This window comes from Dysidea avara, chromosome 3, assembly GCF_963678975.1.
Source record: "Dysidea avara chromosome 3, odDysAvar1.4, whole genome shotgun sequence".
Taxonomy (NCBI): Eukaryota; Metazoa; Porifera; class Demospongiae; order Dictyoceratida; family Dysideidae; genus Dysidea; species Dysidea avara.
The window spans coordinates 7,311,230-7,337,412 of NC_089274.1; the positions used below are offsets into that span (position 1 = coordinate 7,311,230).

The 26,183-nt window shown below is 37.9% G+C and overlaps 3 protein-coding genes across 5 annotated transcripts; 1 reads left to right on the forward strand and 2 right to left on the reverse strand.

Annotated features, from left to right (window-relative positions):
• Positions 1–418: 418 nt before the first annotated feature.
• On the reverse strand, positions 419–20,263 carry LOC136249165 (proteasome activator complex subunit 3-like). Its single transcript, XM_066041114.1, has 12 exons — positions 20,119–20,263; positions 18,451–18,483; positions 17,487–17,549; positions 17,245–17,337; positions 16,693–16,747; positions 14,851–14,885; positions 14,735–14,800; positions 13,691–13,759; positions 11,451–11,518; positions 5,423–5,477; positions 4,698–4,784; positions 419–582 (listed from the first exon to the last, which is right to left on the reverse strand). Exons 1-12 carry the CDS (start codon positions 20,161–20,163, stop codon positions 502–504), a joined length of 750 nt encoding a protein of 249 aa, XP_065897186.1. The 5' UTR covers positions 20,164–20,263; the 3' UTR covers positions 419–501.
• On the forward strand, positions 20,227–22,156 carry LOC136249166 (pituitary tumor-transforming gene 1 protein-interacting protein-like). Of its 2 annotated transcripts, none has more exons than XM_066041115.1 (7): positions 20,227–20,453; positions 20,558–20,628; positions 20,696–20,810; positions 21,138–21,249; positions 21,500–21,568; positions 21,619–21,665; positions 22,009–22,156. In XM_066041115.1, exons 1-7 carry the CDS (start codon positions 20,354–20,356, stop codon positions 22,047–22,049), a joined length of 555 nt encoding a protein of 184 aa, XP_065897187.1. In that variant the 5' UTR covers positions 20,227–20,353; the 3' UTR covers positions 22,050–22,156. The 2 variants fall into 2 exon arrangements, with proteins under 2 accessions (XP_065897187.1, XP_065897189.1); XM_066041117.1 differs by lacking the exon at positions 22,009–22,156 and adding an exon at positions 21,745–21,982.
• LOC136249163 (protein SPMIP7-like) lies at positions 22,122–26,171 on the reverse strand. 2 transcript variants are annotated; one of them, XM_066041112.1, is made up of 11 exons: positions 26,047–26,171; positions 25,498–25,768; positions 25,004–25,277; positions 24,504–24,649; positions 24,342–24,445; positions 23,416–23,554; positions 23,057–23,130; positions 22,904–22,945; positions 22,603–22,707; positions 22,438–22,545; positions 22,122–22,351 (listed from the first exon to the last, which is right to left on the reverse strand). In XM_066041112.1, exons 2-11 carry the CDS (start codon positions 25,765–25,767, stop codon positions 22,243–22,245), a joined length of 1,371 nt encoding a protein of 456 aa, XP_065897184.1. In that variant the 5' UTR covers position 25,768; positions 26,047–26,171; the 3' UTR covers positions 22,122–22,242. The 2 variants fall into 2 exon arrangements, with proteins under 2 accessions (XP_065897184.1, XP_065897185.1); XM_066041113.1 differs by lacking the exon at positions 26,047–26,171 and adding an exon at positions 25,818–26,028.
• Positions 26,172–26,183: the final 12 nt, after the last annotated feature.

Below are 26,183 nucleotides of genomic sequence, written 5' to 3' on the forward strand. Positions count from 1 at the left end.
AAGGATAGGCATGGCATATCTCAAGTTGACTAATCTGCAATAGGCATAACCATTGCACAGTTGCTTTCTTTTATAGATAAAAGTATGAAAGTGGGTTTACATTTTGCACAAGATATGATATCATTCACAACATAATCCATGTGCAGTCTTTCAACTCAAGTAAGTACTCACAACTGGCATGTACATATGTACCTCAAGATCTGTCATCATGTCACTTTCCTTGCAAATTTACTTATAGTCTACATACTATAAACAAAACAAACTATACTTGATTAAATTCTAGCAGCATTTATCTCCACAAACAATGTGCTATATCTGGTCACATTTCTACAGGCATCTTCTCTTTGTTGCAGCCACTGATTATACACAATTTAGTGTATAGTATGTTGTGATTTCCTACTCTATGATTACACGATGATCATACTTTCAAAAGCTTGAGTTAAATAATTCAATACAACACATGATGTGATACATTGTGTACAAGTTGTGACGTAGTGTTGGTCAGTACATGGAGTCTGTGTTAGAACTTCTTGGTCTCTTTAGTTTCTCAATGTTTTTGGTGATGAGGTCATGTAGTATACACTATAGAGAGAAGAAGAGCACTAAGTGTGCAGTAAATAATACATACCAACACACTTACATATTATATATTCTGAATAAAGTGACAATTTGCAATAGAAGGTATTGAGTTTGCTGCTATGCAGCATGTTGTGGGCATGTACACACAAATACACTTCTATCACAACACTTCTACCACTACTTAGGAACGTATACAAAAATCCCTACTTTGGCACTGAACAGATGGTGGTAACATGCCAATGTCAGGATATTCCAGCACAGCTATGTTGCAATACCACTATTTATCTCTTGTTATACTACATTTTAATCTTTTTTATCGCTGGATGCCTACTTCATTCATAAAATTTAATAATGCTATATGTTAAAGGCACATACAGCTTTTATGATTTAATGTACCGTACGTAAAACTGAGCAATAGTAAGTAACCATCATGATAATGATAGCATACAATTGTGCTATTGTGATAAATGATGCACAAACATGGATAACAGAAGCAAACATGATAGCGTTGGAGTTTAGGAACTGTGAAAGACCAGCCCAATGAGGAAAACAAAGGTATCAACTAAAACACAAAGATACTGTAACACAATGATAATTTTGAGTCTTAAGAAAAGCAGACATGTGAGAATTGGATTATTCGAGTGTTGTATTTGTGAGATTAAGTGTCTTTGATGATGATAGCAATATCGTGATACTATTGTTATCACGATAACTACCAATTCATGATTATGGTAGTTGCACTATCGCTCATCTCTAATTTAACGCTTAGCCAGAAAATGCTTTCTTGTACACACTGCAATATATACATGGACAAAAAATTGTGATTAGGCCTACGTCAAATATGCCAACATATAAAAAGCATAATAGGCTGGTGTGCTATACCAGCATAATGCTATATAGCATATTAGGTGGATATTTCAAACTATGGGCTAAATTCTATGAAAATAGATTGATACTCTCTAATAGATCAGTAAGTGGAAACTGCAAACTGTAAGATCAATACTCTGTAATAGAACAGTCACTTTGTAGTGAAATACTCTAATAGAACATTCACTGATTACAGGTTTTTGCAATTGAATTCGGCAACTTTGCAATTGAATTCGTCCCGTTTGCAATTGAGTTCGTCGCTTTTGCAATTGAATTAGTCCCGTTTGCAATTGAATTCGTCGGTTTTGCAACTGAATTCGTCCCGTTTGCAATTGAATTCATCGCTTTTGCAACAGAATTCGTCATTTTTGCAGTTAAATTCGTCCGTAACAAGAATGGCAGCTGGAGAAAACACGAAAACATGGTGTAGCAGCTGCTACAAGAACTTGTTCAAGTACAACAGTAGTAAACAACTCTTTATAAGGTAATAATTCTTCCTCTACAGCCTATCCAGCAACATTCCAAACTCTACTATGCCATTCGCGATGGGTGTGGTCACTCGCGAGCAAGCTAATTAACTTGTCAGACAGCTATCAGCTTCGCGTACTACCAGCTTCAATTACCTTCTAGTGTCTCAAGTGTAACTCTCCATGGCATAAATAATTCATCTCTTAATGAATGGTTGGTTTCTTGAAGCCGTTTTGTTTATGACGAATTGTAATGCAAACGCGACGAATTCTATTGCAAAACCGACTAATTCAACTGCAAAACCGATGAATTCAATTGCAAAACCGACGAATTCAATTGCAAATGGGACGAATTCAATTGCAAAGGTGACGAATTCAATTGCAAACGGGACGAATTCAATTGCAAACGGGACGAATTCAATTGCAAAAACCTGTAAATGTTCCAGAATAATTGTAGAGATGTTGCTAACCTAGGAGCATAATGCAAACATAATTGGGAACACTGAAGAGCATAATAGGTGAAAATTTTGGGAAATTCCTGAAAGCAGTTAGGACAAAATTTTGAGCATATGTAACTTAGGTCTAACTGTGATTACAATTTATCTATTGGCTATAATCAGTACACACAATGCAACTGGCAATGTTTTTTTTGTTTTTTTGTTGTAACAAATTAGTGTATGCATGACTTCAATGATCTATATGGAAGAGCAGTATCAGCAGTTGTAGCTCAACAATGGCAGGCCTTAATTTAATTTTTAAGGTGCCGAGGACAAATGTCCTTACATATTCACAAATGTACAGACATAGAGTCAAATTGTACAGACATGAGCTAGAGGAGCACTTTATATACACTGCTGGAATTGGAATAGGGAATTTCCATTGAATGTTTTGAAGTTAAATACAACCACATAGCTGCAACATATCACCAGGCTGTGGTCAGTACAGCTGCTGGTGATAGCAGTACACAAAGGGGAGGTGGCATCGGTAAATCCTTGGGTTGGGAAAATGTAATATCTCCTAGCAACCAAGTGACAATTATTGATTGTTAGCACTACAAACAAACATGTACACATCAGCTTTTATGGTACCACTATTGGTTTTGAAAGGACATGTGTGTCCGCCCAAAACTAATTATGTGCAGACATTGTGCTATTTGTGTGGATTTTGTCCGTTGACCGCACGTGCATCTCCAGCATTACAAGAGCTAGATAACACCCAGTTTATTGCTAGGAGGCTGTTCCAAGCCCAACCTGTTAGTCCAGATTGCAAGTTCAGTCCACAAAATAAAATGCCAAACGTTGCTGTGATTAAGTCTGGTCATAAGAAAGTGACCAGATATGTGAAAACGCATCCAATTCCATGAACTACAAAGATCATAAATACACATGCAAATCAGAAATCCATTAATCTATGTTGTTGCTCTCTTCTGGTCAATAATCTATTCATATCTGTAGCTACGTATAAATCATCAATAAGTTCGTTATTTTGGGTGTGGGTGAAAGACCCTTTTTGCATATCCAGTCACATATAGCCATCTGTCTTCTACAATTGGTATTCCTTTTAACATCTCGCCAGCTGCTGCACATGACAAAATGATTTCTATGCTTAATGAAGTGCTAGGACTACAGCCACGTTTACTAACAGCCACCGTTACAGTGCAAGTAAGCCACAAGGAAAACCAAAAGTAAATACCTATAGCTATTCAACTTGTTAATGTTCTTAAGCAGCTTTTACAGGCAGTAAGCCAATGAATGTGTAGAAGAGCAGTTCAACCAATAGTTATGTGTGATAATTGTGCTTAGGCTGTGGATTTGAATCCAGCTGGAGATAAAAGTCTTTTTCTTTTCAATATAGGTTTTTGCATACATCAGCTTTCTTTATAGCACATGGCCCTCTGGGGATAGTACATGGCACATATGATAGAAACCAGGGCAAGCACGGGCAGATCAATTACCTGTGATTTATCCTGTGTGAGGACCTTATCTATCACACGTATCTTGAGAAACGTTAGTCTGTGTGCTTGCATGACGGAAATTTTGAAAGTAAAAGTATGTAATATAGCGCTACATGTAGGCAGGTACCAGTGTACCAGTAGTAAATGATTATGATTAACCTACATGATAGGGCAGGTAGGAGTGCTAGTAGGCAATAAAACATTATAGCAACAAAACTTGAGGAGTCCAGTAATCCAGTTCATGTAGTACCATAGTAAAAATCCTCAAGCAAATGTACAGATACTAGATAGAAGTCTGGCATTAAAGTGTGAGTTAACGGGGGGGGGGGGATGTGTATCAGGGTAGTAGGAATATGGACCAGTTCCCCCCAGATGTTAAAGGCACTTTATATGTTTCGGGACTAAATTTTTGCGGTAGAGCAGCTTTTGCACAAATATGTGAATAAAGAATAAAGAATGCTTTTTAAGTGGTCTGCATTGATAAAGAGTTGTGAATCAGTAACAGTCATAAATAGTTCAGTTAAGAGCCAAATGTCATAGAGAATGACATACAAAGGACCACACATGTGTATTTCATCTGCAAAATTTCTAGCTGGCTATTATGTGCTCCTGAATGGTATTGCAGATGTTAGTTATACACTCAACAACTGTGGAGGATTCTTAAGTGCTACTGTATGTGACTGACTGCTCTATTAGAGTATCTCAATCTTGCAAATTTTTTTTTTTGGGGGGGGGGGGGGAGGGAGGCACGTGCCCCTTGTGCTCTCCTTGATCATCACTGATTAATGACCACATCTCATAGAGAATACTGTCAGTAACAAAGTACTCACGTAAGTGTTTCTCAGCTCCATAGTGATGAGCTTTAAACTGAAGTAGATCTTTTCATCATATTCCTCTATGGCTTTGCGGTAATCCTCCTGCAACAACAGAGATGAATTATACATAAAAGGGTGATAGGTGATATATTTTCATCCCCCCACAACCAGTTGTGGGCTCATGGCTTGTCCCTCAATGTTAGTTTAGAAAAATTGTAGAGGTGCACCGATATGACTTTTAGCCGATATTCCAATAACCGATATAAAATAATATTATCAAGCCGATAAACAAAGCTGATCCAATATAGTAGCATGGACATTTTCTCTAACAATCTGCTCTCTAAATGTAGTAAATAAGTGATAGAGCCGAGACTGTAATCAATAGCCAACACTACATAATCCTGTGCTGCTAGGATATTACTAGAGCATGAGTGCCCATAAATAGATGTTTATGTATATCTGTATCTGCTGCCTTTTTATGTTTGTTACCGATCTGATACCGATATGAAAAAACAAGGCCGATATAGCCGATAACCGATCTGATTATCGGTGCACCTCTAGAAAATTGTGTGTCCCTGTGTTTCATAATCCCATATGAGCAAAAAGTTATATGCCAAAAGTCACTCACAAAGCATGCACTATGCTATTCAAAGCAAAGCAATAAAGGAATCCAGTCTTTGTGGCAATACATTTATTGTACCTCGTACATATGCACAATAGTTATACCTATACATACTTACCAATTGAGGGTACTTGACCAGTTTTGACATCATTTTACCTCGTGTTGTGTAATACCTGCAACCATCACAATTATTACAACAGTGAATCATACATCATCCTTTAGTGAAAATTTGTTCTGAAGGTACTCATTACATGTAACCAGATCTGCAAGAACCTTTACATGTTAGCACAATTTTTGAATTCCATTTACTTTATGTACATAGCCAAAGGAATCGTCAACCAAAGTTTCAGTCCTACAAGCCAAGTGCTTATCAATTTAAAGTGGTAACAACAGAAAGATTGATTTGGTACAGTAACAAAACAGAAAATAAATTACAGGCACTTAATAGAGCAACTATAACTTACGAATTCAGTTCTGTACAAATACGTAGCTTTCACCATCACACTCTCCATGAACAGGTGAATCCATTGCCAGGTAAGTTATGTCTTACAGACCTTTCCTGTGATCAGGACATAGGCGAAAACTAAGTGAAAAAGATGAGGGCGAACTGGACGTCTACACAGTTAAACCAATAATGCTCATGTCTTCCGTGTCCTTGGAAGCACTAACACTTTGAACTCCTCTTGCTTTGAGGAATACAAGGTTTTTACTGTTAGTGCATTGCTTCATTGCAAAACAAGTACTCAAAAATTTATGGATTAATTTTTATCCTATTGTGTTTAACGTAAAATTAGCCTTATGCAAACATGCAGATCCAGTCACATAGAGAATTTGTTCAATTTAACTGTTTGAATGCACATGCATGTGTATATACTGTTTACCCTAATAAAACCACACATATACTGTCACTAACTGACCCTCGTTTTATATTGATAGTCTTAATAATGAAGGAATGTCACAGCACTGTTTAGTAAGAATAGTTACATATGTTTTGACTTAAAAGTTGTGTAGTGTTTGTTCCCTAACTAGTTTCATACCTTTCAACCTGACAACTGTATGGTGTACAATGAGATTACTAGGATCCATTACAATCTCGATATGTAAAATCATCATCTTAATCATGATAGGCCATGGAGGTACTAATAAATTACATCTACCAGTCCCAGTACATGCCATTTAGGGTATTTATGTCTAGAGCTGTACCGATATGGGATTTTGGCATGTACCGATATCCGATATGGATACCACCAAAAGAAGCCGATAACCGATAGTTGATCCGATATTTGCATTACAAACAAAAGTCATAGTTAATCTATGCAAAAGTGTACACGATAGTTGATCCGATATTTGCATTACAAACAAAAGTCATAGTTAATCTATGCAAAAGTGTACAGTTACCTACTCTACAACAACATGTGGATATATTCATTGCTCACTCTATGCCTGTGGTAATAGTGGCTTGGGTTTCTATTGTGCAATCCAGACAATTAGGCACCCACAAACATTTTTATGCATACTCCCATGGAGCCTTAAACAGATATTTCTGCATTACTCTGCATTTTATTGGCTTGTGTGAAGGCTGGTACAGTAGGTTTCTTGTGACTGTTCTTTTATTACAAAGGTACTATATATAACTGCTTCATTTATTTAAGACTTTCCAGCAACAAACTAGAATCGTGTGTTTGTATGGCTTCTCATAGTGTAGCGCTTGCTGTCCAGTGAATAATAAGTCACTGCTACTGAACAGCCACATGGATAACGTAGAAAACCAATATTATAATCCGTTTATGTACAAACTATTGCTGTATAAATATCGGTAGCGATATCGGTCCTCGTACTGTTCTGTACCGATGCCGATATTGGTAAAAATTGCCATATCAGCGGCCGATATTTTGGCCAATCCGATTATCGGTACAGCTCTATTTATGTCATACCCTCAGAGAGCACTATTTATTATTACTAGTATAAGAAAAAAATAGGACTTTTAAATTAGAGCAGGGTACTGCAATAAAAAGCACTAAAACAAGCTGGATCAGAGTAGTATATAATGTCCAAAAGAAGTGAATATCCCTACTGTGCTACACTCAAAATGCACAGTAGGAATATTCTGTTTTATTTGGACATTACATACTACTCCGATCCAGCTTGTTTCAGTGCTTTTTATTGCAGTACTATACACTGTCCCTACTCTAATTTAAAATTCCTAATTTTTTCTTATACTTGTTTGTGAACTATTTTTTACAAGCTCATGACTACTAAATACCCTGGAAACCATTATTATAGAGTCAATCACAGCATTATATATTATGCAAGCAATCAACTAGCATAACAGATGTGCACCACTATATAAATTGCTAAACTTTAGTAAGTTTGGATTCACAAAACATAGTGTTGGTCATAGCAAAGAAATGCATTTAGAAACACAAGCAACACTGCCAGTTGAATGATAGCTACCACTTGAATGCAACATCGCTACATGCAAGCGATTAAGACTTGTTAATTAAGGGGTGTGGCAGCCATTTCCATCACGAGTCGTCATCCCGAAGGCTAAAGACGCACAATCAAAATGGCTGCCACGCCCCTTAATTGGCAAGTTATTTAATCGCTCGCAGTTGCACGTACACAGTACATGGTAGCTACGTTCTATCATAGATTATGAAAAAAATTCAAGTGAAGAAAACTTTCCCCCCCAATTTTGCAACAGTGCGATTTTTTACTGCAAGTTATTTACTATATGGTATCAACTGCTAACTTCGCCAACGTGTATTCGAATAGTTGAAATGTACGCCCGTAGATGGGAGCCCTACTGTAGTCTATTAACACTATCAGTGGAGAACTTTGACTGATGACCATGGTAAAGAAGAATAAAAGGTCACACAATAGTGCACTCATTGTATGTTTATCAATATACCAAAGGTTTTTTCTTAAGCGAACTAGAAATGTTTCTGTGAAAGAATTAGAGCTGTGGCTGTAGTCAGTTTTCCACTACGCTTGACTGAAGATGTCAGGCAGGCAGGCAGGCAGTAAAAAATTCTGTTGAATAATTAATTTTTAAAATATAATTCTGTAGCAACTTGGCAGAACTGTTTCGGGTCGATCTGAAGACACTTTTGGGCTTAATACTGTTAGGAAAAATCAAGGCAGAGTTTTGGGTTATCTTATATCACAGGCCACACCCACACATTCGCCGTCCCTACTATACAGTACTATAGTACTGTATGATTATATTGTGTAATGTACAAGACCTCAATAATGAGCATGATTATAGTATGTTTGCATTGAGCTGAATCCTCAAAAACATTTAATAACTCTTGGATGCAATTACACACGATCTTGAAATTTGGCTCATTTGTAGCACTGCTTGACCTGCTAAAAATATTTCAAAATCTTGTTGTTCAAATGTTTGGCATAATATTTACTGCCAATCAAATTTTCACAATACATTTCCTATGGAGAAGCCATATAAGTACAGTGTCCATTAGAGCCCTTTCCCGAACTTGTAATGGAGCCAAACCGTACGTGTCTGTTGTTGACACCTTTGCTGTTACTAATAATCATCTGGTTGGCAGAAATGTTAACTCTTTTGAGAAAAAATCCACTTTTAATTTTTAGCTGTTTTTCAGGGTTCAGCTCAACGTGAACATACTATAGCTAGCAGCTAAACTAAGGTAAGATTTAAAAGTGTGTTCATATTGTCAGTTTCTACAACATGATCAGGAAGAGAAATCTAATTGCTCTGGGGAAAAAAGAGTACAGATAAGAATGGTAAGTATAAATATTACTATTTGAAGGTCAGCCTGCTTACATCTACTGTACCTTAGAAGGCATGGTATACCGTACGGAGGGAAACTTTGGAGGGGGAAAAATTTGGCGAATCAAGCAAAATACCACTGTTGGCGAAATAAAATTTGGCGAATTATTAGCAAAGCGCGCGCCGTATTGAATTAATTAGATCACTAATTGCTGTGCCTGAAGCGAGAACTGGAGTGCCACGTTCGGCGCCTGGAGTCAGCTACCAACTAAAAGGTAATACTATATAGAAAGTAGATCTACACCCTCTGGAATAGTGAATATCGTACTTAACATGGTAGGACTCGCTATACTTGTCATGCCCGTTTCGAGTTGAAGTTTGAGGATACCACGTGTACAGTAATTAGCTACCTAGTGTGGTAGTCGAGGCAGGCTTGGCTCTAGCGTAATGCCTGGCCCACTATCCCTTGGTTGAGTAGAAAATTGATTAGTTCGAGGCTTGGTTTGCTATTTTCTTCGCCACCAAAATATTTGGATGGGGAAAATTTGGCGAATTCATGGTCAATCGCCAAATTCGCCAAATTTTAACGGCGCCAAAGTTTCCCTCTATACGGTAGAAAAACATGAACGATTCCTGTTTTATTCTTTCGTGATAGGCAACATGCAATTACATTGATGTGGTGCTGCAAGTCAACACCTTGCGCTGCAAGTGAAAAGAAACAGAACACAATTGAGGACAAAAGATAACTGCATTGTATGTACTGCGGCATGCCAAAAGGTGCCTGTTGGGCTGAAGCGATGTCTAACTAGAGGTACACCAATATAACTATCAGTACCTATATTGTGATATATTGTAATTTGCATGGGAGGATCAAAGCGATGCCACGTATCATATTCTCCATACAGTACTAATCAACTGCATAACTGTACTGTATGAGTCATACAGTACAGTTATGCAGCTAATTGGGTAAATACAGTACAGTTATGCGCTTAATTGGGCAAATACAGCACACTTGGGCAAATACAGTACAGTTATGTGGAGAATTTATTTGTGGAATGTTACGTAAACAACTCTGTAAATCGCTAAAACCAGCCAAACTAATCCTACGAGTTTGTTCTACGGCTAGGAATAGATTGTATAAACACTTACCGATCGTCTGATCACGAAGCTTTTAAAACACGACTCCACTAAGACAGCACGACTGATCATGTGCGTGACATTGTAAATCGCTAAAACTAGCCAAACTAATCCGTTCTATGACTAGAAATAGAATAGTTAAACACTTACTGATATCCTTATCACCGAAAATCGCAGCGGTTTGAGTACTAGAGAAAATCGCTCCGAGCCAGACGCGACCAGGAAGTACAATATAACACTTAAAGCACTGCCATAATTGCTTGTGTGTACGAAAAATACAGTACTCGAGGGGTGTCTCGAGGCGAATTAGCACTCGGCTTCGCCTCGTGCTTTTTTTAGCTTCTTGACACACACCCTCGTACTGTATTTTCTGTACACACGCGTGGCAGTGCTTAACTCTAACATATGTGTCAACAAAAGTTGAGCTTTTAGCAAATATTTCACTTAAGTACTAAGACAACTCAAATTTATGTATGCTTGATCTTGTAGCACAGTGGGTACTTATGTTGCTAACTATTCTACAGTGGTCAAGGGTTCGATTAACAGTTAAACTGGGTTTTTTTCTATGCTCAGACCTTTTCATTGCACCTTTTTTTCATTTCATAAGTTTCTTTTTTCTTTTTACAGAAACATTTTGGCAACAAGTCACATTTTCTAACATTTATTGTAGTGTCCATACTGAAAACCTTTTATTTTCAGATGTAACCTAACACTAAAAAACATCGGTATCGGATATTTCGAAGCCATTGTATTAGTTATTGGTACAATGGTAAAATCCCACCACTATGTCTAACATTGAAGCTTGTAGCATGGACTTGGCATCTCCATTGAAATATTCTAATAGAGTAGTCATGTACTCAACTAAAACATTCACATTTCAAGTAAACTTCAGTACCAAATTCAATCTCAGAAGGTTACTTTTTAAAATTTCTGTAAGAGCCATGCCCCCAGAAGGAACATGCTAAGTGTATACAAGCTGTGTGCCCAACCAGTTACCACTCTTCTTAGCCCTAATTTTGTTGCTACATCCTTAATGATAATCATAACACATACACATTTCTTATGGGATACAAACACACAACTTCAGTACAATACACATACACAAACTGAGCAAAGGTACACTAAGTGGGTGAGGTAGACATAGCTTGTGATTAACAAAAAGCACCCCAAAAAACGAACACTACTTTATTGGTTAAGGTTACAAAATTGGGCAAAAACTTCAGCATAGCACTGTACATATATGTATGGATGACCATACCGAGTTATCTGCTCCAGGTACGACCCAGTGTCTCCCTCTAGTTTGGTTACTTCAGATAATATATCTTCCTATATGGTGTATACAGACAATACAAATGCTGATAAATGCACTAGTGTTGTACACTAGTGCTGTGCAATAAGGAGTACTTTGTATATTAATTGTGCCCTATCCTATGTGACCAGCTGAGCAAAAACCAGTTGATTTTGTGCATTCCTTGAATTCCATTTTATTGCAGCCAAAGTTTTAGCCTTTTTATGATAAATGGTCTCGGGAGTTACAGTTGGACAGCAATAAATTGTACGGCAACAATACAACAAATAAATTACAGGCTCTGAATTAATCAATCACAAATTGCAACTGAAACAAGCTATGAAGGTAGGACTAGGCTCAATCTGTTCACCAGATCCATCAAGGTAATGCTTTTCCTGTACTCCTCCATGTGGACAAAGAATACCATTCCAACAAATTTAAGAAATGATGACGGTAAACTTTATTTCTACTGCATTGTAAACAAGCGCCCATAACTCACGTGTCTCTTTTGCTGTATGAATACAAACTGCTTTTTTTACTCTCCATGAACAGGCAAATCTGCTAGCGTATAGATTTTATTGATTCGAGTTTTGTTTCAGAACATACTGAAGTGACTAAAATGTGTGTAAAATTTTTAAGTAGCATGTGTGTGTTTACCCAGTTTATTTCAATATGTTTTTATAGCAAATAGCAAAATTTTGCGAAAACAACCAGCAGTCGATTAACATGTAGCGACTGTCTGCATTTTATCATATCGCGATCAATTGTCACACATAAATCAACATATTTATGTGAATAAATGACATGAGTGGCGTTCACTTAAAAAACGCAAGCCTAAGTGTTGCAACACTACAACATGTACGTATCACAAGCTAACAATGCGCTATATCAAAAAACCAGGTACCCGGTTCCCTATTTTTAATACACTGGATGATTTTAGCATAGAACGTTTTGCTCATGTGCATGGAAAGTGCACAGACATTGAACACACATCACTTCTGGAAAACAATTTCAGGAAACCAGGCGCATGGCCACAGCCAGGTAGAGACCAGTTATAGGTACTATGACTATTCAGACAATATTTTAAGTGGCAAAAACATGCTTTCTTTCTCCTTCAAGCCAGATGAATGAAACTACAACTATTGTGTAAGTAAGAGCCAACAAGACCAATGGTAAAAAAAGTTGTGTAAAATGATGTAACATAAATACCAATTATACCATATCTCTCTATAAACATGGCCATAACTCTCTTCATCCTTTATGCTATGAAGGTGGAATAAAGGCAAATCAACTCAGCACATCAAACAATATAAAGGATCACATGATCAGATTAACGGTCAAGATGGTGGCTAGGGCTGAGCAATAGTATCGATAGTGCGATATATCACGATAGTAAATCACTATCGTTATCGCAATAGTAGGGATATCACTATCGTGATAGTTATGATAAGCTCCGATCTGCATTAAAATGGTATTAACAACCCTTCTATACTGTTTTACAGTTGGTATTACCAGCTTTCTTACAAAGGAGTGGCCTGTAAAAGCTTTACCAAAAGTCCATATTCCATCAGCCGCCCACGCAGTTAATTAACAAATGTCCTGTGCATGCAAAATAACTTTCTATATGACTACAAATTATAGCTATACAACTAAGACTTTGTTAAGAGCAAAGTGTTTCATAAACTATCGGGATAGTATTCACTATCGCGATATTTAATGAGTAACTATCATGATAGTAAAATTTTTACTATCGCTCAGCACTAATGGTGGCACACAATCTACAAGCAACTGTTGTAATCAACGACACTTGGTTAAATAAGCACACATGATTTTTCTGATTTCCAAGTAAATTTCTGCTGTGTATGTAAGTTTATGGAAAATTAATGTCATCTAACATCTAAGCTACAGAAAACAAGGATGTTATAGCACCTGATTTCTGATTTTTACCTCAACATTTCTCCAGGTGTTGTATGAACACATCCATGGTGATGCAACTAGTTAGCATATATTGGCCACCATGAACTAGTGTTTTATTTGGTTTTCATACTAAAAAGGCTATACGACTGCACTACACCTGTGTGGCAACTCAGGTTGCTCAATGACAATTGTATAAAAATATGTTGTGATTTGAAAGGATAAGATCATGATACAGTATTATCATGATGATTGATATGATGAAAACACACAGTTGCACATAGTAGATGACTGACCTGTATTGAGACACCAAAGTTGTTGCCATCTTCAATTTTGGGAATCTTCAGTTCAATCCACAACTTGAGCTATAAGAATAGGAGCCGTAATTAATACAAATCCACAATATACTGAGTGTATTTAGCTATCCCACATACAGTGGAATTGTTAATGGAGACACTCAAAAAATAGTGGTGTGCAATATATCGTCGATTTCGCGATAATTTTGTCAATATCGTTATCGTATCGATTTTCGATACTGCTTTAGCAGATTTCGATATTTATCGAAAAGGTAATATTTTGCGATAATTATCGAAATATTGAAGAATATTTTGGTAAATCTACAGCATTTAGTGTGTGATTGCACAATCACGCTAGAAATGAAGGTTGGTTCTGTACTATCTAGCCACTTTAAAAACTTGTCTACCAGTTTTCTAGGCTTGTTTTATGCAATAGTTTTAGTGTGTAAATTGTATTTAAAGCATATTTATAAATATCGTCCGCCCATGCAATTACACCACCCACACAATTATCGAAAATCGAATCGAAATTTCGATATTTACCCCAATATTGTATCGAAATAAAAATCCTGATATCGCACACCACTATCAAAAAGTGAGAACACGGGTAGATACATAAGGTCCCTTAGTAAATAAACTCACTAGCACAACACAATAATCAGGACACCATTGGTTGTACTAAAATTGTCCATTTATAAATATACACTAATAGTTTACCGCATGTAATACAGTGTACGTATAGTACAATGTATGTCGAAACTATAGGAAACCCTTTGTGAAGGAAATAAATGTTGTCTAATGGTGTGCCATCTTATTACGAGAACTCGACATCATATGCAAAGTACATTATAAAGTCCCATCAAGAGTTTATAATATACAATATTAACTTTATATTATGAACTCTTGGTCCCATCATAGGACTGAAATGGATAGCAGTTCTACTATCCAGATATCAACTTAATATCTTGACAATACACACTTCTATCGTTCAGCCCTACACCCTACACAACACTACTAGAAGTTGGAACACAATACACTACACACCTCTGCACATTTTTCAATCAGTGTGATAATGTGAGGCTTCAGGACAGCAATTACCTCCTTCAGTTTCTAAACATGGAATTTAAATCAAATAGACAAAGAGATAAGACTGTACGTACCTTATTACAAGGATAATTGACGGTGTTGGTGGTACCTTAACAATGGAATACATACATGAGGAAAATATATGCAGGTATGTATACACACATGAAACCACCCACCCACCCATGCTTGCATGCACGCATGCACAACACACACAACACACACACACACACACACACACACACACACACACACACAAAGCAAAGCCTATGGCAAAGCCTGTGAAGCAAAGCTTGTGAAGTACAGCTACTTCAACCCAGTGAACCAGCACTGGGTTGCCCATGCACCACTCAGGTGCTTGAGCCTTGTGCAGGCAAACCCTCCTGGGGCAGGGCTAGTAAGGACTGTCCAGGTCTCACAAAGTGAGGTCGCGGAATCTGAAGTTCCACAATGACCCCAACACCGCTAAGTGAGACAAGGACAGTTGGGCGTTTGCTTCCCCAGGTACCCATTGATGTTACAGCTGGGTGCTGTTTCCCCAGATGACACTAGGCCACCAGCTCCCCAATATACAGCAGGGTAGGTTGGGTAAAGTTTCTTGCTTAAGGAAACAACAACACCAAATCGGCATAAACGGGCATCCAACTTGGAACCTTTCGATTATCAAGTAATGCTCTAGCCACTTTGCTATGCTGCCTCTCTCTCCTCTCACGCACGCACACACACACACGCACACTAGGGCTGAGCGATACTGCCATTTAGTATCTCAATCGGTACTAAAGCCACTATTCACGATACTGAATAGTTCATGATACTTACAAATAAGTCAATCATAGCTGGTGTTACATAGTGTATTCCTCAGTATTCCTGCAGGAAGTCTCATCAAACTAGCCACTATCATTCTTGTTTACAGTAACAGTTATTGTAACACATGCTTTGAGGTTATGTTATGGTGTTCACACCTCTCTGCAGGGGTAACCAGGTTATGATTTACAAGGATTCTTGAGCCTAGTACAACATAACAAATGGATTTTTAGTATATGTTAAAGCACAAGCAAGGCTATGCTTTAAATGATTTATGGAACTTTCTAGTCATGTAGCTTCACTATACACTACGGCTCGTAATTAGTACGCGTTGCACGAACTATTAGCAGCCTGAACATACACAAACTAGTTTAACAAAGTAACTCACGCGTATTTCACCATAGTTTGGCATGGTAGACGTTCATCACGTATTTTGGCAGGTTTTGCTCGCAACCCACAATCGATTCCATTTGTGAGTCACATAGTGAAACATTTCCGTGATATCTCCAGGACTTGTCCCTTTACATTAACAAACATAACAGCAACGTTACCTTCTCCCACCCATTATCGAAGCATTTAGGTATGTCTATAAAAGCTATTTAGTGGTAGAACTCGTATTGGCTGGGGTGATTGATCACTCAGCGCGGCAAGGCTATCAGCCTTCACCGGTGTGGGTGATTAGTCGTACTGGCATGAGCCCCGCAGGCTATTAGCCTGCACTAGAGCACGTGGGTAACTGTGCTTTATTGCCCACAAAGAGTGCTTTATTGAACGAATAAAGCACTCTTTGCGGTGCAATAAAGTACTCTTTGTGGTCGATGAAGCTGTTGGCCGGCTGATAGTGTACTTTATGAAAATAAAAGTACACTTTTTCCTTTGATCTCGCCCACGCAAAGTTCTATAAATGACAATAATGTACAGGCATGGTATCACGATAGTTAATAACAAAACATCGCGATATATTGCTAAAACGGTAGTATCGCTCAGCCCTAACACACGCGCACGCGCACACACACACACACACACACACACACACACACACACACACACACACACACACACACACACACACACACACACACACACACACACACACACACACTACACATACTGACCAGTGGGACACAGTGATACGCTAATATCATCCAGTTTTCTCTTCTTTGATGGTAACTGTAGTACATAAACAACATGACAATGAAACACAGCATCAGGTGAATTATGTTTAGTACTATAATTATCTATTTAGTGAAAATGTTTAATGGTTTGTTCCAGCATCAACATCACCATAAAATGGTTGGTATAAGCAAACTGGTTCTAGCAAACACTGGCCTGTCCACAGATAAAGTTTAGCAGTACAAAATATCTCGTATTCCATGTAGTATTTTTATTTATTAATTTTTTGGTATTTGCAATTATGATCATCACCCCTATGAATCAGACACGTAGATGGAACCCCTCAATATTAAAAGTAGAGTAAAGACATGTAATGGTCTAAACGAATCAGACATCTAAAATCAGGACACTTCACTGATAAAGACACCTTGGAAAACAACATCTGTCTTTGGTCCCATTTGTTAGACTACGTACATACTGGACACCCTCTAATATAAATTGTTGTACAGTCCATGTCTCATGACTGCTATATGCTAATGACAACATAGACTCACATGATCTTCATTGTTCTCACTATGTGGACCATTCTCAACTCCTGATGGCAAGGTGCAGTATATTGAACTGGGAGATTGATCAAATAGTCCACTCTGTGAATAACACAATAATTGTGAGGACATTTTGAGACATAAAACACTGACATATGTACAAACAAGAAACTGAAGAAAGTATAAGTATGGTGGAAAGGTTGTGTAAACAATTACATCATCATTTTATGACATCACATTGTGACAACAACCTTGATTAGCTTATCCATCTCCAATACACAGGTGGGGAAGAACTCATACATCTCCTTCTCAACCTGAAATGGAAGAAATCATATACATGTAGTCATATAACCAAACATGTATGTAGAGTCTCTTGAAACCTTGGATACCAACTATATGGTCTTCATTAATAACTACATTTTCTTAATGATATATATATAGAAAACATACAGCGGTGATCTTGTTAAACACACCTTGGATGTGTCCAAAGCCAGACCTTAGCTGAAATTGGGACCTGGTCACTTAATGAGGTGAATGATCATATTAAGAAGACAACCAGCCAGTTACTAACTACCTTATCATATCAATTGTTTTGATCTAGTGTTGTTCATGCCACATCTGGGGGTAGGTTATTCCATGCATCACGGCTGATGGGAAGGATTATAAGTGGCCCAGCCTATTCTAAAAAGGTATTTTTGTCTGCTCACTCTTTCTTTGTATCACAGATGTACACCAGATGAGCAAGCACTAATCGTGTAAACAGTCTAGCATGCACAGGCTACAAATAGCAACACTGCTAAATTGTTTGTAGTCTCTGTGGTATTATGAAAGTAATAGCCGAATTAAGAGGAGTTCAACTGGCTAACCATACAGTATTAAAGAAAACCAATAACATTAATTTTAGTAACATGCCTGTGGTCCAACATTCATGGCTATTTACACAGGTATTTAGCAAAGTCAAAACTGTGCAAATTCTTTCCTCTTAAATATTATTTAGCAAAGTCAAAACTGTGTAAATTCTTTCCTCTTAAATATTATTTCGCTATGTACGACAGTATACGCGATTCATTCCATGTATGTAAATTACCTAGCAAAACATGATTGGCACTTTTCTAAACAACACTGGTAGACTTATGGAGCAATACCACCAAATTTAGCCAATCTGACAAATTACTGTAAACTCCTAACCATGCGTACAACAACTATATTACTCACATTATCATAAAGCTTTTCCCTGAATTCTTTGACCTGAAGTGAGAAAAACCAATCAACATAAAACATGTTCGCCTTTCTAACTGAAAATGGTATACCACTAAACATTGTGGTCATCTCACAGAAAAATTACTACATACAGTACAGTGAAACAAATATTATGCATTGGTGACAGAGAATAAACCATCATTAAGATGTTCACAAACACATACAATTAGGTAAACCGTGGACACATGCTACTATACTGACGTGCAAAAAGGCATGGCAAGGAAGATATAATGATAAATACATAACTACAGTACTGCACACATACACAGAGGAAGACAAATCACACTAAATGTTCCAATCAGTACAATATCATGCCAAAAATGTTCATTGGGAACAGCTGATTGCTTTGTGAGCAGCTTTATCTAACAATTTGCTGCAGACTGTTGAGTAGTTACATATTCAAAGTTCATCCCCCCACTACCCACACACATACAGAGAAGGCAGACCATTATTGATTACAATGGATTGGCAGTTTTGATGGTCAAAATTTATTCTTTAATTTTTTTATTAAGGAAGTGCTGAAGGTCTGTAGGACACCTGGTCCTACAGCCTGTTTAAAGTTGCTATGTTCAAAAAGGTGCAGAAAGGAGAAAAAATCCATAGGCAGCCTCGAACCTGCAGCCACACTCGAACACTTACAGGAGTCCGCCAGGTGGTCAGAATGGTTTCTCCTTGTCAATTTCATGTATATGTATCCATAGGAACTCTAGAGAGTGACTTATTATCTCAAAGTACTCCATGTAGAATCAAATCAACGTTAGTTTATTAAAGCTTTACAGCACAAGTGCTGAAGGTCTGTACAAGACCTGGTCCTACAGCCTGTTTATATAAAGTATGTCAGAATTTGTTCAGTAACAAACTGGATAGTAAGCTTTAAGTTATACTTTCAAGTCGCAGTAAAAATAATTCATGACAATCCATTACTAAAACTGCCATGTTTTCAAGAATCATGCTCTACTGTGCCATATAAGAAATTCAGTGCTGGCAGTAAACAGAGGCAGTAGATGGAAAGCATGTGCTCTAAACAAGTTTTGTCATTGTTTTATCACAGTTTGTAACAAGGCTAACTGGCACCTCAGTCAGAAGCCACACATTCGCGCTGTACTTCATAATGCGCCTATCATTGTAATGCCCGACTACCACTGATACGGGCTGAGGGTGGGGAATGGTGGGGGAATTGATCGTCAAATTTCCCTGACATAGTGGGATTTGTCTACACTATACTGAACGAAATTCACTCAGACAACGCAAAGGTGTATGATTTCACTTTCAGTTTAGGAAGGAGTGTCTCAGGTGCTAGCTACTACATTCATACCAGAATCCACTTGAACTAACTCATCACTAGACCAATGCCACACAACCATACAAATTCCCAGTATTCCCGGGGTTTGCAGGTCGAGGCTTGGTTGGGGTTTGCATCACCAGTACTTCCCCGTACGTGGGGAATTGTAATTTTCAGTGATGCAAATTCCCACCTTCTCCCACCTCAGCCCGTATTAGTGGTAGTCGGGGATTACATTGATAGGTGCATAACACAAATATAAATATTTTATAAAATGGGACTCCGGATTCTGCCCAGCTGATTGGGATTCTATAGCATCAATGTTGTGGTGCGATGCTCACCTGTGGATTATCATCAAAGCTATTCGTTCTTTTCAGTTCAGTCATGTTCCAGCCTTTGGTTACCTGCGGTGAAAACAGTACGCGGGCGTTATTTAGAATTTTGATGTTCCCGGGATGGCGCACATGATGTAACCACGAATAGCACGTGACACAATAAGTTCAGTTTGTTCGTCGAGTCAGTGGAAACCATTCGAAGTAGTTTTACGTGTTTGCTTCCAAGTTGAGTTTGAGGGAAATGGATTCTGTTTCGTTTGTCGTATTATTATTATTCGGCCTAGTAGCCTTCGCGGTTACTTCGTCGAGAGCTCAAACATCAACTCCACGGCCAAGTCCAAGTACGGAACTCACGCACTCAGTTGTCAACTTAAGTTGTAATTAGTGTATTATTGTTAGTAAGGTAACATTGGTTAATCTGTGTGTTCGTTTAACTTCATTTTAGCTCCCGGCACCCCTTGTTCTTATTACAATGATACCAATTGTGATCAGTGTACGGGTTATGACGATGACAAGGTATTTACAAATAGTCTCCATAGTATACAAGTTCCTATTGTGTTACATGACACCATTTTCTTTGCAGTGCTACTGGTGTAATGCAGACAAAGTATGTCGCGAATGGAAATGGAGCGGTGGCCATATCTTACCAACAGGCACCAAATGCTCTGGCTATGACTGGAACTACAAGAGTTGTTCACGTTAGTTCTAACTGAATGTTATAGAAAGTGTATGTTGCCATTCAGATGAGATAATCCCAAGTACACTAGTAAACTATGCATGATGTAAACTGAACTGTTTCCTTTGACTTACTGTTTATTCCCTAACATAGTAATTCTAGTATGCGTTGGCCTTGATGTGATTCCTTGCTTATTAGGTTTCATTCAACCATATAAAAATAAAAGCATGGTTTGTCAATATGATACTCCCACAAGTAACATGATTAAAAGTTGTGTAATAATAAATTGTACACTACATATAAGGGAAGTTCACAGTAATGTGTCTGACATGCCATTTTCTCTCTTTAGTCAATGGTGTAGCATATGCTGTGATAATTTCTGTGGTATTATTTGTGATTCTCCTTGGCATCACCTGCTGTGTGATTTGCTGTTGTGTCTGGTGTGCACGAAGAAATAAAAGGTATAGTTCTATATAATGCACACCAGTATAGGGTGTGTTCTATATAATGCACACCAGTATTATGTAATTGGCTGGTACACCTTCTTTGTAATGGACAGTACTATCTTTAATAGTTTAGAAGTTGGCCTCTTAGTATTAGATTTCTTGGAACCAAATACTTCACATTTTGTTTCCTTTGATTTGCATTACAGTAAGAAGTCCGCTACATTCTGATAAGTTTTTATGTACTAATAAAAATTTTTTTTGTAAGGTCTTGGAGGCTACAACAACAAAGGTATGAAGATGAAAGAAGTGACATTCATGAAAGAGCAGTCCAGAGGTAAGAGCTACATAACAGACTTGTGCAATTGACTTGTACTTGTTTTTCAGGCGTTCTGAAAGAAAGAGCAAAACTGATGAAATCCGTCGTAAATATGGTATGTCGTAATACTTTCTTGTATGGTTATATACCAGTTCACCATTAGTAAGTTACACACACTTATTACTCATCTTTAGGGTTGGAGAATGCTTGATCCCCATCTGCATGTGCTGTGTCTGGCCCCAATTGAAAGACTATTAATTTCAGTGTGTGTATTAATTCCACTTTGTATTATATTTACCTAACCATGTATATAACCTTTTCATTTCACTATTTCTGTAAATTTCTTTTGTACCCATCACTTCAATGCTGTACACAGTTTACATTCCACTGAAATATGTTATGTAAAATTCATAAGTGCAAAAATTTTAGTAATTATATTTAATTGGTTTCCATTCTAGGGCTTGATAAGGATGATGCACAGTATGAACAATTTGCTTAAGATTTAGGGTTGGTATTGCAAACCTACAGCCATGTATATGTATTGAGATTTTTATTTGTTTCTGTGCTGCTATACAGTTATTACATCAGTCTTGTTTTGTTATGCAATATTTTGTATCTATAAAACTATAGTACTTAAATGTATAAAAATATCTACTCAACAACTTTACAAAATAAATAATGGATGGCCTTTTTTAGTGTTCGACCTTATTGAAAGGATTATATGGGCTGGTAAGTATGACAGTCTTTGAAAGAACTCCTGTTCTGATAAATGGAGAACCATTCTCTTCCAAAGGCAATGCCCTAAAGTCCAATAAAACAATAGCAAAGTTTACCAAAACCACCAACATACTCATCAAGTTGTAGTGTGCTTTAAATAGAATTCTTACCTATGCACTCTTGAAGTTGATGTTGGTTCAGGTTTGGGCATGTTACTGTGAGCTGGTAGTCTGTTACTCCAGTGGACACAGCCTGTGTATCCAGGGATATTAGAAGTTCTGCAATGAGTGAGTGTGTATGATTATAGATTATATATCATAGCTAACTGTGCTTACCGTGAGATCTTCGTATGCCAAGGTTGGTGAGTTCTAACCACTACGGTTGGTTTGTATTCCACATTAAGATCATCGACTTCATCCATTCCACCACCAACATGGCCACTACAGTACACAGTATGACTGTTTAGTAAACTAGTAGTGAAGCCTTTAAAATACCATTTTCACTCCCACAGAAAGCATAAAAACTGACCATTGAAACCTAATTCTAGGGTTTTCCCTCTGCAGTGAAACTCAAGGTCCATCCAATGTGTGTACAGTAATGTTACTTTTACATTTAGAAAGCACATACAATTCTAACCTGTAGCCTGGTATTTGTTGGCTCTTTCTGTTTGGACTGGAGCTGTTATGGGTAGAAACATAACCACTAAACATTAACCATGTAAAGGACAAACATGTTAATGTGTTCATTAGTTGTTGGTGTTCACATCACTATTGAAGAGGTTACACTTACTATGAAATGGCCTGTGGTCCTTTATGGTAACTGCAATTCCTTGTTTGTGTATAGTCCCACACAGTTCCTATTGCCTGTGATACCATGTTAGTGATTGTAATTATGAACACCTTGGATACATACACGTGACTGATGATGACTTACAACAAGCAACACAAATAATGACACATCCATGACATACACAAATCTGCAACACAAACATGTAAAGCTATGTGAAAAAATCAGGGACATTGGTACAGTACTCAGGTTCTAGTGGGTTGGTGTAGCCATATTCCTCTTAAACAGTGGACAATATCATTATTCACAGAGTACATATACATACATACGATGCACACATCAATCCACACACACTACTGTACCTGCCATTGAGCAGGCTCTGCATCATATCTCTTCATAGTAAACCTCAGTGACACTTGGTCTGGTAGTGCCTCTAGGGCAGTGGACGGGAGAGGTAGTGGACCTGGTAGCTTGTTATGCCATCCTACCTCATTGTACCCCCTGTAAATAAGACAATTGTTGTTTTTTCAAACACAGCATGTATATACAGTATCTTCCACTAGTACTAGTGTGAGTATTCAGTGATGAAGCAGCTAGTTAAATGTATTGTTGTCAGCCAACCTACTGCATTGTCGTACATCCAGATAGTCTGAAGATTTGGTTTTAACGTATAGCAGGAGTTCCATAATTTTTGTATCAATCCATTAATCCTTTGCACTATGTAATGATTGTGTACATGTACGCACATTGGTGGTCGTCTATGGTAATTGAACCAATGAGAAGGAGATTTGAATGGAATTCCTCATTATTTGGTTATTTTAGTCGAATCCAAAAAACTTCATAACCATGTATGCACACTGGCATAGCTTAAATGACACAGCTGCAACACCTGAATGGTCTCATTTCTTACAAACAGTTGTAAAATTTCCTGTTTGTAACATGATATGTATACATTGATTGTGCTTGCACTGGGATATATGCTTACTTACTGTACAGATAATTCATCATGCACAAACACACATAGGGTTGTAGGTAATCTCTTTGCTCTGAGTGCAGGAGAAGAAGCTTTACATGCATAGAGTGACACCATCAGATGGCATCCGGAACTACACACACAAGCACAAACTCTTATTTCAACTTTATCCAGTAGTAAGCAATATCACTGTTGCCAGGATCGATTCACAACACAGAGTCATCAACATACATGGCGCTTAAAAACACAGAGCACATACACACACATGTGCACAACTACACTTGAACACATACACGCAGTTTAATCTATACACACCTTTGAGTTGAAGTTCCATATACATAGGCCTTAGCCAACTGTTCAACTTCACCAGGCTTCAAGTCATTTATACTAGTCATACTGTCTGCACCAGTTAATGATAGCTACACATTTAGAACAAGCTAATTATAACACAACTCAACTATGACACTATCTCTTTACCTTGTTAGTCTGTGCTGCTTCACCAGAATCTGCTGCTGCTGCTACCCTTACTGCTGGTTCAGTTTGAGATCTCTTGTGTTTAGTTTTCTCATCTCTAGCAACCTCACTGCTTGTACGGTTTTCACTAGTACTTTCAGTGATCCAACCTGAAAAATGTTTTACTAGAGTAAGTGTGCTAAGACACCTTTATTGTTAATAAATGTGATACTGGGAATCACAATAACAATTGCTGTTACACTCATTGTCACCCAGCCAAGTGCTTAATAAAAGCTAACACCTCTTATTAACAGGCCAATTAAAATCCTTACATTAATACTAATTGAAATATAATTAACACTGTTAAATAAATAATAATTACTTATGGCATAACATGGGTCATTTGAGTGGACACACAAGCAATCAACATAATTCAAGGTGTGGTTGAACAAAATTCAGTCTGGGAAGCTTTCAGATAGTAGCTTTTTAACATTCTTTCATTTCAAGTTATTCAAATTACAAACCTAGTTTGCATGGTGGCTGCTCTGGCAGGAGTTGCTTTGGTGCTGCTTCTAGTTGTGGCAGTGCATTGGACTGCATTACTTTATAGTCATGAGTACAGTTTCCAGCAGTTTTTGGTCGAGGTGTTTGCACCAAAGAAATATCACCAACTGACCATGAGCTCCTCCTACCATGTGTACTTGCAGACTTGACAAGACGTGGCTGATCTGTTCTAACAAACTGTCCCGCAGGTCTTGCTGTCAATGATCGATAGTGATTCACTGGCTTAACCAAAGGCTAGAAAATAATTGATAACTTAGTTTAGGTAATATTGTGACATGCATTACAAGGGACCTACAATTTCTGAGGGTCTGTAATTAACACTGACAGACTAACTTCAAAAGTACATGGAAAAGTCGTTTACATTTAAGTAGCTAATGACCAGCCGGATATCACTGATTAACATTACTTGTGTCAATGGACAATGTTTGATAAGTAAACAATGTTTATCTCTTACCTCGGCTGATTCCTCAAATTTTACAGATGTTGGACTTTTTTGAGTTAAAGGGCTCAGCTTAGGAATGGCTTGCTCACCCTTCACCTCCAATGGAGCAGATGGTTTCTGAATAGTGGGAAGGTTTCCAGCCCTTGCCTGTAGAATTGCAGTCTTGTTCTTCCTGAGATATTGCTTGTGACGATAGTAGGAGAGTGCATCCCCACCAGCACTAGCATCTGACTGTAAAAATGTGCTGAAGTGTGGCCTGGGGTGCACTGCTGTCTCTGCCATACTGTAAGTAGCAACATTAAACATTCACACACAATTTTCGAGCATTTCACTTTTAGTGCAACATTACACACTTTCAGATGACAAGCACCTAGGCAGTGTTTATAACCTGGTTCATTAGCAGCATATGCATCCAGCTCTACTTGCAACTGTGGTTCACTAATGCACGAACTTTGCATACAAACGTTCCAAGTGCAAGGCGCGTACATGGCATCATCGAAGCCAGCGAAGTGTACCACTTCATGAGCACTGACGGGCCTTGCGCTGAAATACGGTACTTACCTTGAACACACTGTCCAAGAATGTTGTGTATTCACAGCTACTTGCGATACGGTAGGCTCTCACGCCCTACGGCTCATTTGCTCACTGTTGCTAAGACAACAGTCTGCTCACGTGCAAAGTGAGCACCAAATAGAATG

Coding starts and splice junctions, on each gene's coding strand:
- LOC136249166 (XM_066041115.1), top strand. CDS start 20,354: ATGGATTCTGTTTCGTTTGTCGTATTATTATTATTCGGCCTAGTAGCC. Junction 20,454..20,557: donor AACTCCACGGCCAAGTCCAA/GTACGGAACTCA, acceptor ACTTCATTTTAG/CTCCCGGCACCCCTTGTTCT. Junction 20,629..20,695: donor CGGGTTATGACGATGACAAG/GTATTTACAAAT, acceptor TTTTCTTTGCAG/TGCTACTGGTGTAATGCAGA.
- LOC136249163 (XM_066041112.1), bottom strand. CDS start 25,767: ATGGCAGAGACAGCAGTGCACCCCAGGCCACACTTCAGCACATTTTTA. Junction 23,555..24,341: donor TATGGAACTTCAACTCAAAG/GTGTGTATAGAT, acceptor TCTTATTTACAG/GGGGTACAATGAGGTAGGAT. Junction 22,708..22,903: donor CAACAAATACCAGGCTACAG/GTTAGAATTGTA, acceptor TGTGTACTGTAG/TGGCCATGTTGGTGGTGGAA.
- LOC136249165 (XM_066041114.1), bottom strand. CDS start 20,163: ATGACTGAACTGAAAAGAACGAATAGCTTTGATGATAATCCACAG. Junction 17,338..17,486: donor AGATGGATAAGCTAATCAAG/GTTGTTGTCACA, acceptor TGTTATTCACAG/AGTGGACTATTTGATCAATC. Junction 5,478..11,450: donor TACCTGGAGCAGATAACTCG/GTATGGTCATCC, acceptor TGATGGTTGCAG/GTATTACACAACACGAGGTA.